The 16721-nt window shown below is 38.4% G+C and overlaps 1 protein-coding gene across 3 annotated transcripts in view; it reads right to left on the bottom strand.

Annotated features, from left to right (window-relative positions):
- USP47 (ubiquitin specific peptidase 47) overlaps positions 1–16210 on the bottom strand; it is a 111472-nt gene extending 95262 nt beyond the window's left edge. Inside the window, exon 1 of one of the 3 annotated variants that reach the window (XM_070491122.1) lies at positions 15723–16210. Coding sequence is in view for 2 of the 3 variants with exons in the window: in XM_044751617.2 (XP_044607552.1) it covers positions 15347–15385 (39 nt within the window). In the remaining variant the exon portion in view is untranslated. Of the gene's footprint in view, positions 1–15346 lie in introns of all 3 variants that reach the window. The other 2 variants (XM_044751617.2, XM_044751615.2) reach the window with 2 other exon arrangements.
- Between the last annotated feature and the right edge of the window lie 511 nt (positions 16211–16721).

Here is a 16721-nt window from a genome sequence, read left to right as displayed (position 1 = left end):
TTAGTTTAAGGCATTAAAAAATTCTAAGTACATTCTACTTTGCTATTTTAGTTAAACACAAATTCTGTGATAAACTAATTTGCGTTATTAACAGGTGCTTGTTCAATATATCACGGTATGAATTTTTTGAATTTAAACTAATATACAATATGTCATAACATCAATCACCCGTCAATATATGACGTTTGTTTTTAAAATTTTCTAAAAACACACATTTTCATACCTGCCTGTGCACTCTAGTATTAGGGTGTCCCTCGGATACCTGCACTCTCTTTTCTTCTAAAATACTCACAAAACAAACGCCCAGAACCTCATAATATTATAATTAGAAAACTATACAAAACTCTTTGGAAACTCTGTAACATTTTTACCTGTAACAAATTACACTCATTCAGTAGTAGGAAAACAGCACTGTAAAAAGTTTCAGAGCTTTAAAAGAATAGTTTACCATCTATTTAACTATGACCAACACATTTAATTTGACAGTTAAGAACCAGTCAATGACTCATCATACATGACACAGAATTATAATATTTAAAGCTGGACAGACCTTTGGACATCAGATCAAGCTCCTTATTTTACAGATAAATAAAAAGAAATTCAGAAACCTGAAGTGACTTGCCTAAGGTCACATATGATCACAGACTGCCTAAGAAATATAGGCTTTCTGATGATTATAATGTTGACATATTTGTGGCATTAAAATTAAAATGACATTATTTTTCCTCTTGTTTCTAACACTCTTTCCACTTTTGCCTTACTCCTTTTAATAGCTGTTCTACTACTGGTAATGGGTAACCCACTAATAATATACTGTAGGTATCTAAACTTAGAAACTAAACAAACTACTCTCAGGAGGGGAAACAATATGCCCTTTACTATTCTTGTTATCTTTATTTTTGATTACAGCTACGTTTTCTTCTGTGACTAGGCCGTTGCTGACAAGGAGTGACTCAGCTTGTGATACAACTGACTTGTTTACGGGTCTTGAATGTTCTGCTGAATTATTACTAAATCAAAGAAGCTTGTTTATATTATCTGTTACCATGCTTTTTATTTAGAAGCATGGATAATAATTTGAACATAAGAATATTAAATTCTTTATAATACTCTGAATATGAAATCATACAACTGAAAAAAAATGTTAAGTTTACTTAAAACTATTTAAAGACTTTATTTTCTACTGGCGTGGCCTATGGTACAAAGAGCAATGCACTGCAGTGGCAAGAGATCTAAGCTGGGTCAAGGTGGCCACTTTTCTTTCAGCTGTGTAATCCTACACAAGTCACTTGTCTCTGACTCACAGCGTCCACAGAGTTTTTCTGAAGATCAAAAGAAGAGAGTATCTTGAAAATGCTCTATAAATTATTATAATACTATACAAAAGGTATTATTACAGAACTATCAGTTACTATCCTTATAATAGATTTAAGAAATATATAATTCTCTACTATAATGAAATTTATATTATAATTTGTATTATTTAGAATTTCAAAAGATGCTATTTTTTGGGTAATAAGAATTTCATCAGACAGGAAAAAAATCTGCAAAGATCTTTTGTTTTCTGATTGCACGGCCTTCTCACAAAGTTTAAAAACCTACTACTAAAAGAGTAGTAAAAACTCTACTACTACAAAGTTTATGTAAATTTATAATTTAGAGATAAATCTTATATTTTATTGGGTCCAACTGCCTCATTTCACAGACGAAAGAAGGAAAAAAAGGCAGGACCAAGAAAGGTTAAGCAACTCAGGTAAAGTCAACCACTGAGTTTCCTGATTCCCAAACTACTGTCCTTTCCACCAGACCACCTACTATGTGAACCCCTTTCTCAAGGGGCCTGCCAAAATTATAGCCACCACTTTTTAACACAATGACCAGTTTCCCCTATGTAAATCATAAATAAACTCCTCGAGAATGAGTACTCTTTTTATTTCCTATCTCCTATCAGTACCTACAAAACTTTACGCATATAATACTTGCATAAAGTATCTGTTTCAGATCAGGCTTAATAAAAACTCAAGCCCATGAAAAGACGCTCTACATCATTAGTCACTAGAGAAATGTAAATTAAAACCACAAAGAGGTATCACTACACACTTACTAGAATGGTTAAAAAAACTAAACTAACCTAAACAAAAAATTGACATTCTGAAGCACCAACAAGGGTGCAGAGCAACCAGAATGCTCACACACGGCTCACTGAAATGCAAAACGGTAGAGCCATTTCAGAAGAGTTCAGCAGTCTCTTCCTAAGTTAAACATACTTATATGTATGTTTACATATATGTAAATTATATGTGCATACTTACATGCACTTACCATATAAAGACATAAGTCCACTCAAAAAACTATACACAGTTTGTAGCAGCTTTATTCAGAATCCCAAAAAGTGGAAACAACTCAAATGTCCTTCAGCCAGTGAATGGGTAAACAAATTGTGGCATTCAGTAATAAAAAGGAAGCCTGCTGATACAGGCAGCAACATAAACAAATTTCATAGTTCTATGGTAGATGAAAGAAGTCAGATTCGAATGCTACACACGATATGAATTCCAGTTATACAATATTCTGGAAAAAGCAAAATATGAGGGCAGAAAACAGATCAGGGGTTGCAGGGAGACTGGAGGTAGGGGAAGAGGCTTATTGAAAGCGGCATGAGAAAAATTTTTTAAGGTGATGAAGATACTTCATATGTTGACTGAGGTGGTGGTATAAATTTGTCAAAATTCATAAAACTGTATACCTTAGAAGGACAAATTTTACTGTTTACAATTTATACCTCAGTAAATCTGACTTTTTTAAAAAAAAGGTTTCATTCTAGCCCTTTCGCTACCTGAGACCTTGAGTAAGTTACTGAGCTTTATGTTTTTCTCACCTAAAAATGAAGGGGCTGTAATACCTAACTGCTCTCACCCTCCCACTGTTAAATCATACTACTGAATCATAGAAGCATTTTCTGTGTCATCTCTGTTTTTCTTAGAATTCTTAAAGTTATATTTGTGTTAGGTTAATGGTAAAGAATGTAATGGTAAACAAATGTTTCAAGACCTGTGAATTTAAAATATCAAAACTAAACCAATAATATCTCTCAGATGTTTAATAAGAGACTTCATTGTTAAGTATCTAACTTTTCATTAATTTTCTTTCATTACTACAAAGCACTATAAATAAAGTAACAAATTATACAACTTATGTAAACTTAAAATTAGAGGCAATAAAATTAAAACATCTAAACACATAAAAAGGTAGATATTTTACACTTATAAAATGGAAGAAATGTATATAAATTCATAGATACTTTATATTTACTAAAGCAATATGTATCTTTACAAGATGAGTCATATAAAAATTCCACTTTCTGAGGCAATCTGGAACTGGGGTGGTAATCAAGAGTTCCTCTCAGTTAAATATTAAAGTCAATACCAAAGCTATTGGATTCACTGTATACAAAAAGATTTAAATTCCAGAACTTTGGACTTAATTATGTCACTTAACAGTTCTTAATTTTTCTACTGGAAAGCCACTATATTTATTGAATATAAGCATGCTATGCTAACATGTGAAAGACCCTGCAAGTCTTACAGCAGTCAACTACACAGCATCAAATCTAATGTACAAGCAATAACACAACTCACAGGGACAAAGAGTCTCTTCCATCCATGTTAACTGGTTCTGTTCCAGAGTTAGAGAACAAGAATTATCAAACACATTACGTTCTCTCAGAAACAAACTATTCTTAACATGGATCTTGCTTTAAAATAACATTTCACACTGAATCTTACAAATAAGTAATTTGTTAATCTAGTAAATTATTTTCATAAATATCCATATATACACTAAACCAATTTTTGTCAGGACCCCACAAGACTCAAAAATTTATTTTAATATTTGTACTTTGTTATATGTTCTGGTTCTCAAAGCACTAAGAGTAAGTCTTACTTGATGATATAAAAGAATCTGTCAAATGTAACAAGCGTTTAGGATTTGTGCTATACACATAAAGATATTTAGCTGACAGGTCATAATCGGAACTGTAACTTCAAACAATCAGCATATTTAATAACTAAAATGATTTCATTTTCATTTAATCAATAAATATTTATTGGACAACAATAGCATACAGCACATTGTGCCGGCCCCCAAGTAGAATTCAGGGTAACGGTAATAACAGTACTGAAGGCAGTAACAGTAATGACCGCTAACAGTTATATAGAGTGCTTATTATGTGGAAGACACTTTACATGCATTACCTCATTGAATATTCCCAACAACCCAAGGAGGCAGTTACCAGCATTCTCATTTAACTAAGGTACTGAGAGGTTAAGTAACTTGTCCAAGGTCACAAAGTTGGTATTTGAAACCAGGAACACTGGCTGTTGTGTCCTGACTTTGAAGACCCTCTAATCTAGTAAAGGTATTAATGTGAATAACAAGTAACTTATAATAAAGGGGTATAATTTTTCAAATGCCAAAAGTGTTGAGGGGCTTCAGGGTTAGGAAAATGCAATCTGACTGAAAGAGGAGGATCAGGACAGGTTTCTTGCAGACTAAGAGAGGCTGGATTTTGCCAGTTGGATAGGATTTTAAGAGCATGTTTTTAAAAATAATCAAAATTCAAAACATATATCTCAGTAATTTTCATAAAAACAGTAATCTCTCAACAGTGGATTGTAGCAACAATCCACTGAATGAAATGAAAATGCTCATATCCATGGCTACTTTACATATGCATGGTTCAGTTTAGTTCCATAAAACAAAAGAATAAGGCAATTATTACTGCTCCCACCCTAGAGACAAAATAAATGGAAGGAAGCAGTAGGGCAGAGAGGAGACATCTGTTCACCTACACTAACCTACGTGCATCCCTTCTTTCACTAGACCAACAGAAAACCAGGCTCAGGAGAAATGGGTGCTCTTTAAGAATTCTGATGAGAAAGGTCACATCATTTTGCCCATCATTTGTCAACACTGTCACTCTCAATCATTTTGCCAAAGACTTTTTTACAATGCAGAATATTTGTACAAAATTAGATTTTAAGCCAGAAATACCTAGACAGAACACTCTGAAATCTGTGTAATAAACTTTATAAAAGAATATGTCTCTGCATATCATCATACCTAAACATGTTGCCTGAACTGAAGAAGGTCCTTAATACCAACTGATCAGTTTTAAAAGCAGATATCTTCTGGAACTTTAATTTACAATAGGTACTTAAATATATATTTGATGCTATGTTTTTCGCAATCCCCTATTTTCGACACAACCTCTTCTTTGCAACTTGGGCTAAGATTGTATGCTAGCACTCTGGAAAGGTACTAAGCCTCCTCCCCACCACCCCACCATTTCAGCAAAAAAATTACAGTATCTGGGCACTAAGATACAAAGTTTATGTGACTAATCCAAAAAATGGAAAATAAAAAAGAGGTAAGACTCAAGAAATTTCTTAAACAGTAGTTTCCATGTAAAATCAAAGTTCATCCATTTAAATTCCCTAAAAAACGGATGATAAAAAAAATGTCATATTATTCACTCAAGACACGAGCACAGAAGTGACACATGGAAGCATATAGCACACGTGGCAACAGCAAGTGATGTAGTCAAATATGGCTAAAACAAAATCAGCTTGGGGCAGGAGACAAAAACATTAAGTTAAGAAGTTCTGGTTAAAGAGGGTAGACTGAATACAAGCATTTAGCTCTGAAGCTTATTAAAATATCTCTGTAACAAGAGTAAAGAAATTTTTTAAAAAGCATAAACCCATAAGAAACCAGAAACACAATTTTAGAATCTGAAAAGAACAACAAATGATAATGACTACTACACCTGAGAAGGTTTAATCCTACATTAGCCTAGAGGAAAACCAAAGACACTTGGTTTATATCATGCCTGTATTTACACCAAAAGATCCCTAAACTCCTTGGAGAAGTGGTTGATTCCAGGGTTGAGGCAGGGAAAACGTAAGATGGGCTGCAGCATCACATGGTGCCAGAAGGTAAGGAAGTGCTCCAGAAGCAATGATGAACACAAATGGCAACCGGAAAGAGTTCCCCCTGGCTGAGATTGGAACAGTTTGAGCAAGAAAATACTGTAAATAACAACAATATTGGGTTATAATCCAAAGAATAAAATAAATATCCATAAGTCTATACTGACATAAATAAATAAGTAAATAAATGGAGAAGAGACAACTCTTCCTCACAGAAGAATTCCCATTAATAAATGGAGAAACAATGAAACAGAAAATCACCATTAGAATGAAATAGTAGTAAGAGAAGATCCATAGAGGAATGCTAAATCAGTGGGCAGAAGTTTAAGCAGAAACAGGATACCTGCACGGTATCAAAGTATTTAGTAATTATTAAAGAGGAAAATAGCGACTTCACAGTGGAGAAACCAAGGAGACACCAACTTAACAAAGTGATCAAGATTAACATCACCAGCAGCACATATCAGTATCATGTGCCCCCACCCCCTCCACATGATGCATTATTGAGGACACCTCACGTTTGAGATTCTTCTCTTTAAGTCATAACCTCAACCTAATCATATGAAAATACGAGACAAACCCAAACTGAGGCCCATTTTACAAAATAACTGCCCAGTACTGTTCAAAAGTCTCAAGCTCAGGAAAAAGAAGGAAAGACTGAGAAATTGTCATAGATAAAAGAAAACTAAAGAGACACGACAACTAAATTTAACGTGGAATCCTGAATTTGGATCTTGGAACAGAACGTTAGTGGAAAAACTATTAAAATCTGCATAAATTCTGTGGTATAGTTAATAGTACTGTACTAAGGTTAATTTCTTACTTTTCATAAGTGATTGATGGTTATACAAGATGTTACCCTAAGGAGAAGCCCGGTGAAGAGTACATAGGAAGTCTCTACATTCTTTTTGCAACTCTTCTACAAAAAAAGTAGAAAGAAAAGAAAAATCTAAAAGGCTCAGGAACTGGCAGTTGCAGATACTCTGGGAGAAGGGTCGAGTGCCAACTAGGAGAACAGATTGAAGTCTACTTATGAAGCACTTAGAACCCCCAGATCCCCTCTTTTACTTTCTTTTCCTTTTTTTTCCTCTAAAGATTGGCACCTGAGCTACAACTTTTGCCAATCTTCTTTTTTATTTTTTTTGCCTTTTCTCCCGAAATGCCCCCAGTACACAGTTGTCTATTTTTAGTTGTGGGTCCCTCTAGTTGTGGCATCTGGGACAGCGCCTCAACATGGCCTGATGAGCGGTGCCATGTCCTCGCCCAGGATCCAAACCGGCGAAACCCTGGGCCACCGAAGTGGAGCGCACAAACCTGACCACTTGGCCATGGGGCTGGCCCTCTTTTACTTTCTGACCCTTCCTTGCAAAAGACTAAACAACCTCTGGAGAGCATAAAATACTGTATCTCTGGACAAGGGGACATTAGGTTCAATTGAGTCTGAGGATGTGTTATACTGAAAACTAAGGAATTAAATGAAAGTGTATTTGCATACTTAATGATGAAACCCACACCCCCTTTTCCTACTTAACTCCCAAGCTTGTTCTCTCTAGGCAAAAGATCAGAACTCTTTTCTGGGAAATCAATCCAGCACCAGAGAAAAGATGTGACACTAGCAGTCTGCAAGCAAGGTATCCAGACACATCAACCTACAGGGAAAACCATAGCCACCCACTGGCAGAGCTCCCATTCAGCTTTTTAAGGTAGCTCTTTTAAATAAGCGTTGACTTCCAAGGATCACCAGACATCCAAGGAAAGCAGCTAATATGAAAGACAAAGCCCAAAGCAAATAAACAGAAATTTGGAGGAAAGAGAGAAAAGGCAGAGAAGAAAACCAGCTATAATTTCCTAAGAGAGAAAAGAGAAGGCATTTCATCTATAAAACAAAAACAAGATATTATTAAAAACCTTTTCGGAACAAAAAAAATAAGAGTGCTTGCAAATTATAAACCTCAATAGAAGAATTCGCAGATAAAGTTAAGAAAAATCTCCCAGAAAGCAGGGGACAAAGAAATGGAAAATAGATGAAAACAGACAAGAAAATTAGAGAAATCAGTTAGTAGGCCCAACACCTAAACCATAGGAATTCAAGAGAGAGAACAGAGAAAATGAAGGGAAGGAAACCAAAGAAATTACTTAAAGAAATGTCCCAGAACTGATGAGATAAATTCCAGATTGAATAAGACTACTCTGAATTCAGCAGAAATGGATAAAAACAGACTTAAACCAAGGCACATAATACAGGAATTTCAGAACTCTAAGGAAAAAGATTCTCCCAGCTTCCAAAGAGGGAGAAAAAGGTTTCAAAATAGTGCAAAAGAATCTTTTAGGCATCTGATGTCTCAACAGCAACACTGAAAAAGAAGACAATGGAGCCACGTTTTCAAAATCCTGAGAGAAAATTATTTCTGACCGAGAATTCTCTGCCCAGCCAAGCTATTTATGATGCAAGAAAGTAGAACAACATTTTCAGATACGTGAGGTCTCAAAATAATTAGATTCCATCCCGAAAGCTACTGAAAATGGTCCTCCAAAATGAAAAAGCAAGCAAAGAAAGATAAAGACATCCAATGCAAAACCAGGGGCTCCAACACAAGAGAGAGCTGTGGGGACCTCCTCAGATAACAGCAAAGGCAAACCAAGAGAACAGCTGCAATTCAGGGAAATTCAAACAAAAAACGGGTAGGTGTGAACACAATCAGAGGAGACTTATACACTCGAGAGAGAGTCTGGACTAACTCAGGGTTTCTCAACAGAGGCACTATTGACATTTGGGGCAGCATAATTCTTTGCTGTGGGAGGCCGTCCTGTGCAGTGTAGGATGATGTTTGGCAGCACAGCTGGCTTCCACTCACAAGGCAGTAGCACACCACCTGCCCTCCCACCACCTACCCAAAAGTCCTTTGGGTTGCCCCCAGTTGAGAACCCCTCGGCTAAATTAATGATAATAAAGAGAAAATGAAGCAAAAGCAAATTTTAAAAAAACGTTAACTAAGGGAAAACAAAATGTACAGGAAAATAATCACAGTAAACTATATGGCTCAACTATGAATAGTTCACAGTCACACTGATATAAACTTTGAATACCAATGTATCCAAACATCTTGCAATATGACAATATTGGTCAGGATTGGGCAAGATTGAGAAGTGTGTCTGCATATGGTTGGGGATAGTGGTAAACTGTTTCTTCCATTGTGGGAAGTCAGTGGATAATCCCTTAAACCGAAAAATCAAGAAGGAAAACTATAAGCATGCTATTTTGAGATATGGAAATAAATATCAAAAGAATGAGTTAAAAGTGGTTGCTCTGGAGAGCCCGAAATAAAGGGGAGGGAAAATTTGCACAGGACGACTGTTTTTGTAAATAATCCTGCAGAGCTATTCAACTCTTTTAAATATGTGCATTTATAACTTTGATAAAAATTAAATTTAAAAAATCAATTGAGGCAAGATTATGAAGGACATTCCTACTGGTTAAGGCCACGTTGTCTTAGAATCAAGCAGCTATACAACTTTGAGCAAGTTACTTAAGCTCTTTAAGCCTGACTTTCTTCATCCATAAAATAGATAATGAAAAATAATAGATGCCTTAAAGGGCTGTTATAGGAATTAAATGAGATAATGTATGTAAATTGTTTAGCATAGTGGCTGGCACATAGTGTTTATATAAATAGTACCTATTATTTAATTTTCAATCAGAGGGTAATAATTATAAACTTGAAAGCAGGTAATTCATAATCTCATCTCTTTTATGGCAGCTGCAGAGAGGATGGCTTAGCAAAGAGAAGAGCCTAGAAGCAGAGAGACCATTCAGGAATACATTTCAATGAGAAAATACAGAGAGGCAGAGTCATGGAGAGAAAGGTAAGGATACAAGAGATATTTTACAAGTGATAGACTATATATGAGAAAAAAGAAAGAGGAGGAGGAAACAAAATGTTCCAACTTAAACAATTAAATAGATGGTGATGACACTAACTGAACAAGAGGATACAGAGAAAAGACGTATGTTGGGAGAAGAACGTGAGAAAAGGGAGAGGAGAGAAATGAGGGTGATACTACCCATATTTAATTTGTGGGTCTGAGAGTACAAGCAAGTAGAGATACCCAGTATGCAGGTGGAAATCTGAATCTAGAAGAAGAGAGGTCAGGGCTGAAGATATAAGTGTGTAAATTAAAATCAAAGGCTGAAGCCACACACGTGGATCAGATTAGTCTGTGGCAAATATACAGAACAAGAAGTCAGGAAAATGAAAACCATGAGCGCAAAAAACAACAAAACAACAACCTCAAAAACTACAATCCAGATCATCGAAATTTCTTTTTTTTTAGTAATGTACATGCTCATTGTTGAAATATGTAAAGAAGAAAATCTAAACGAAGCCCAATAGTCCAGATATCCAGAAACTGCAACTGTTAGTATTTTACAGTACTCCTTTTAATGTTTCAATGCATATAACCCTAAATTGTCCATTTTTCCCTTGTCAAAATTGGAATCATATACAACTTTGCATTCAGCTTCTTCACTTTATTAAATGAGCATTTCCAATGATATGTGAAATACTAATGATTTTTATTAAACACTTCAACTGATGTAAACCACTGACAAGTGTTATTTGACATACTTGCCTTTTACTGGTAAAGGAGAATCAATACCCCAAATTTAAGAAAAAAGGCTAATTTCTAAAGAACTAGGAAAAACAAGAGTTACCATTGTAACACATTTCCTCAAGTAATTTAATGAAGAGAAATAAAATTAAAAGAATATTCACTCAACACACTCCATAATAGTATTGATGGATTTTTATTTAAAAAACTGACAACAAAGATGAAAAACAAGTTGTTCTAACGTTTGGGGGGCTCTCGATATCAATGGCCCTTATATATTTGTGAGTTCATTGTGAGGCTCAAATGAGTTAAGACACACAAAGCACATACAATGGTATTTGACATATAATAAATGCTAAATAAATACTGGACATTACTATCATCATCATTAGTTCCAGGCAGAAGTGGTGTGTACTGCATGGAAAAGAAAGGCAGAAAAAAAACCCACTGAGACATGGAACCACACACTCTTCTTTTTCTTTCATGTTTCTATCTTCTCTGCATTTATGTACTCCTTGGACACCACTTTAAGCACTGCAGTGAAAGTAATATTTTAAAAGCATTAGTCAATATGTACCCTATCTTTAATTATAAGATACTTGAGGGAAGAATAAATTTCTTCTACTTTTTCTAAATTTTTCCTATATAGCAGAGTACAGTAATATGCATAGTGAGTACTCAATAAATATTAATGTCACCAATACTTACAAGGAAACAACAATAAAAATGACAAACAATATATCAAAATTGGGATAATATTAAAAGCAAGAGATCTCAAAGCCAGTATCAATATACAACAATTCAAAGACATATAGTAGAGTGAAAAAGTGAGGTAAAAGGCTTTGTTGTTAACCACAATGACAGACCACACTCTCTTAGCTTTTCTTCGGGTACAACAATTTAGGAGGAATACTAAAAACACTAGATTATGTCTAAAAGAGAGCAACTGAGAAACAGTTAAAGGACTGAGGATGCTCAGACTATAGAACGGAGAGGGTTGGCCCTCCTGCTCCGCTTTCCCATCTTCAACAATGAGAAAAATGTACCCTACAGAAAATGATTTAAGATTTCTCCTGTTGTCCAGAGGCAACTATCAAAAGATGGCAGCTATAGAGATCTAGACTTCTCTCAACTCAAAAACTTAAAACAACAGATCTCTTCTAAAACAAAGATGTCACCAGAGATTAGTCATGAAACTATTCAAGTAAAGGCTGGAAAACATCCAAGCAAGGGATAATCAGTTAGAATTCTAAGTTTCCTTACAACCCTATAACCACATCAACAAATATTAATGAATATCTGCTCCAGAAAGGACACTGCCCTAGACTTATAATATATACAAAAACAAGAAACAGAGAGAGGGGGGCCAGCCCCCTGGCTAAGTGGTTCAAGTTCCGCGTGCTCCGCTTCTGCAGCCCATGTTCGCAGGGTCTCGTCCTGGATGCAGACCTACTCCACCGCCATGCTCTTTCCCACATACAAAAAATAGAGGAGGATTGGCACGGATGTTAGCTCAGGATGAATATTCCTCAAACACACAGACACAAAAAGAACAGAGAGAGAGAAACACACAAAGATCTTTCCTGCCAAGAAATTCACAACAAATAAAATATAAAATGTATAATACAGGTTGAGATCACAGTAGATGTCACAAAGAACTAATTATTAATTGCCAATTCATATACAAAGGTCTTCTAAGGAAAAATCCCTAAGGTTAAAATGGTCAGAAATGGGTTTTTAGAATAAATGAGATATGAGGTACTTATGGAAAAATGTGTATGAAGGTTCTGAACAGGCGGAGAGAAGTAGGAAAGAGGGAATAGCACAAATACAAGTGAAAAGCAAGTTAGAGAGAAACCTGTTTGGCTGCACTAAAAACTTGTTTCCTGGGAGAAAAGATAAGCTGAAAGGGCAGGTTGTGGCCAAAATCAAACTATACTAGGCCATGAGTGCGAAGCTAAGTAATTTCAAATTGATCTTGCAAACAGCATCTGTAACAACTACTCAACTCTGCTGCAGCCACAGACAACAGTGAATAAATAGGCATGGCTGTGTTCCAATAAAACTTTATTTGTGAATACTGAAATTTGAATTTCATATATTTCCATATGTCACAGACTATTCTTTTGATTTTTTTCAACAAGGTGAAAATGTAAAAATCATTCTCAACTCATGGGCCATACAAACACAGGCTGTGGGCCGGCTGTGGCCCATGGGCTGTAGTCTGCCAACCTCTGCACTATACTAAGCTGCCTTCTTCAGCAGTGCTCTAAGGTACATTTGTCCTTGAGCTTTGGGGACCAGAATAATCTATCATTCATTCGACAACTGCACACACGCACGAATGCACACACACCTAACCAAGGTCTAAATCTAGTACGATTCAGAGGTTCCCTATATAAAGGGCCTCAAAAAAAAAAAAGATCCTCCAAATTGTTGATAATAAGCCATTAGAACAGAAGCAGGAAATTTTGTAATTCTGTAATTTATTTTCACATAGTAACTGTATTTAGAGAGTTACACACTATTCTTACAGAGCCTCTCGATTACGTGGAAGGATCTGTAAAATACAGTAAAATCAAGGGGATGTGAGTTCTAGTCCTAGCTCTGTCATTTACTCATTATGTGACCCTAAACGAGTCACCTGCAATCCTCTGGCCCTAATTTCTTCATGTGTAAAGTGAAAGGTCTAAGTTACTAGATGATCACTATGCTCTCTCTCAGCTTTAGCACCATGATTCTACTCCTACTTAAAAAAACCACACAGGGGATGACAAAGTCCAGACAAAAGTGATAATTAAGGACACAGAAGAGAAAGGTGGCCAGACAGGACAAACAGGTAGGGAAAAAGAGCAGAAAATTACAGTATTGCTAAAATCAAGGAATTTTTTTTTAAGTATCAAATGCAAAAGAAAATTCAAAGAAGAGAAGCAAGTATTCAAGAAGAGGAGTATGGCCATCAAGAAAGAACTAGTTAGCTAGCTAAAAGAGGTAAGGACTTCAAGTGACAATCTTAAGATGCAGAGTACTCTGTGTGCTTCCAGGAATTATGAAAGGAGCCAGGTTAAAAGAAAACACTGAAGATGAGTCTAGGGAACAGAAGATAAAGGCATATAGTCCAAAAAAGCAGGGGGGAAAAAGTTAGGATGAGCTTGAAGCCTCAGGTAAGGAAGTTAGTCTTAAAGGAGAGGTATTTAACTTTTAAAATCCAAAAGGCAAAAGCAGCATTATAGTACCAGTTTTTACACAGCAGATATGTTTCTGCAAAGCTGAAGATCTATATCACATTTTCTATAAACCAAATTATTAGGGAAATAAATCCAACGTTGAGTTTTCTTAAAGCAGAGTGCCACCTATATTTTCTAATGGTCAAAAAATTAAGAAAGGACTAATTTTGCTTTTCATAAGAATGAAAACCAGCAATATGTAGCTCTAAAAGAAAATGCATGTTTATATCTTTCCTATTGCACCTATCACTTCCATCCCTAAGAGCTACTACTTATGTAGTAAAGTACCTAGCCCCTAATTGGAGATCAACTACTAGCGTTCCTTTTCCTAGTAGCTTTGAAAACTCCCAAGGCAAGAATTCTGATTAATTCATCTGTTTATCTGCTTTGCACGGAGTTGGTGATGCCTGATGAATAAATACTGACACATGATAACTGAGTTTTAAAAAAACTGTCCTTGCAAAACTATCATCTGATAGAGTTGGAAAATATTTGTATCAGAGATACATAACTCCAATATCACTTTTGCAGTGTCAGAGCTTAAATAACAACAAATTGCTACAAAGCAACTAAAACAAGTTTAAAAAGTAAGAATTTTTACTGAGTATCGATCATAAATATCAAGAACCTAAATAGCTAATTTCAACCGACACTTGCCCCTATTTAAGGTATACGAGAAATAAAAATCCAAACTATCAGCCTGATGATTAACCAGTTAAAAATACACATTTGAATACGCCGAAGATATTTATAAAGCCAAGAGAGATACTATTAATACGTTGAAATTCACTGGCCAGTGCTGGATTCTACCATTAATCTTCTACTACTATTCAAGAGAAGCCAAGAAGTCAAGGCTTCTCGTATCACTTGCTTTTAAGAATTTAAGAAGTCGCCCAAACTGGCATACACAACCCAACAACAAAAAAAGAGTTCAGCTCCCCATATGGCAATGTTCAGCGATCGCCCACCTTCCCGTGAAAGTCACATTTACTACTTTTCGACGATCTTCGGTAGGCCCCACTTCGGCAGGCCAACAGGACTACTAAGTAACAGGAGTTCAAAAAAGTCGTAACAGTTAACTCTGCCCTCCCACAGGGTGTCGATTTCACAAGCCCCGAAAGCGCTGCACCGCCACTGTCAAAACCAGAAGCAGCCCCGTCACCCCGTCGTGCCCATCCGCAACTGTTCCAGAATTTCTCCTCCCAAATTACCTCTCTGTCTTGGCTCGACGTGGTAAATAAGTACTTAAAAGGCCACCTCCTCCCCCGGAGCAGGACCTGATTCCTCCCCGTCCGCTCCTTTATTTGTCCAGCCCCACACCCCCCAGGGGGAGGTCTCCGCTCCCCCGGCCTTCGGGATCCAGTCGGGGCGCCCAACTGCTCGCCGCACCCAGCAGACACCCCGCGGCCGCCACGCACCTCCTCCTCGCCCCCGCCGGGCCCGCACCGGCCCCTAGCCCGGGCCTGCGCTGCCTCGAGCGGCCGCAGGCCTCGGGCCTAGCCTCCTCCGCTGGCCCCTCACCTCTTTCGGGACCAGTTGGTTCTCCTCGCCGGGCACCATCGCTCAGACTCCGGCCGCTCCTCTCCGCCCTGCCGGGGGAGGGGGAGGGCGGCGGCGGCTCTCTGGCTCAGGGGAAAGCGGCAGCGGCCGTCATCCTCGCCGCGGCCCGCTCTCCGGCAACCGCGGAGGCCTCAGCCCGAGCCTCAGCCCCCAGCGCGCAGACACCGACCCACGGCTCCGCCGCCGCCGTCGCCTTCGTCGTCGGCCCCTCCCCCAGCCCGCGGCAATCAATGGAAAAATGGCGGCGGCCGCTCTCGCGAGAGTTCGGGGCTTCGGGCTCCGAGCCCGGCGCCTGGCGCCCAAGGTGCCGAGGCAGCTGCCGCTCGCGTCTGATTACCTCGGCTCTTACTCCGCCCCGGGCTGTAGCGCGAAATTGAGGGAGCGGCCGTGCGAACGCTTTTCGTTAGAGGGCTTCTGGAGCGTCCGTCTCGGGACTCCCTCTGCCCGCAGGGGAAGGACCAGGCCTGAGTCCTCCATGCCTTCTCGGGCTCTTCGGACTCCCTGCCCACCAGAGAAAGCCTCGAGCGAAAGCCCCTGCTCGGACCTTCCCTCCAAGACTGCTCTCCCTTCCCGTTGGGAGGGCGCCGGAACCTCTCCCCTCCTCACAGGCCCCTGGCCTCTGCTGGAAGAAAGCACACGGGCCACCCCCGGCCTCCGCCCTCAGCCAGAAAGGACTGCGTCCCCCCACCCCCACCCCCGGCCCGCCCCTCCCGATGGCCTCGGCTCGAGGGACCTCAAGGCCCAGGTCCTGCTAGAGGAGGCAACAGCGCTTGTCTCAGAGAAATGGTGTCACATCTCCCCCGCCACACACACCCTCCATGAGAGAGACACTCTCCTGCCGCCCCCCCCCCGCCCCCAAGGGAGCTTCCTTCTCCGACAGGTTCAAATCTGGGGCTGGGACGGCTTCAGAGTAGGGCTCCAATTTGAATTTATGATCATCTTTAAAAATGTTTTTAGAGTGCTTTAATCTCCTCTGGCAGTAGATGCAAAACAAATTGTTATTGCAAAAACAAATTTTGCAGTAGTTATTTTTCCAAATACTGTTCATTCCTCAAACCTTCCTTTATGAAGACTGGTGGGGTGGCTTTCCTGAAGACGTCCATGGGTGCAGTGATTTTACAACATGCTGACATCATGTAATCCTGCCACGTTCCTAACACCCACAGCATTAACTACCTGCATCCGTGCTCTCCAAACTTTTTTTGGTTGCACTCTCTTATCACCAAAACAAATGATGTCTATATACGGGAGTAAGTTATAGACACGTCCTCCTGTGCATGACATAAAACATTTTTTAGACGTAAAAGGATAAGATCAAGGTGAAATAAACATTTAA

The sequence above is a fragment of the Equus asinus genome, chromosome 20, assembly GCF_041296235.1.
Source record: "Equus asinus isolate D_3611 breed Donkey chromosome 20, EquAss-T2T_v2, whole genome shotgun sequence".
Taxonomy (NCBI): domain Eukaryota; kingdom Metazoa; phylum Chordata; class Mammalia; order Perissodactyla; family Equidae; genus Equus; species Equus asinus.
This window is presented reverse-complemented; position numbering and strand designations above follow the sequence as displayed.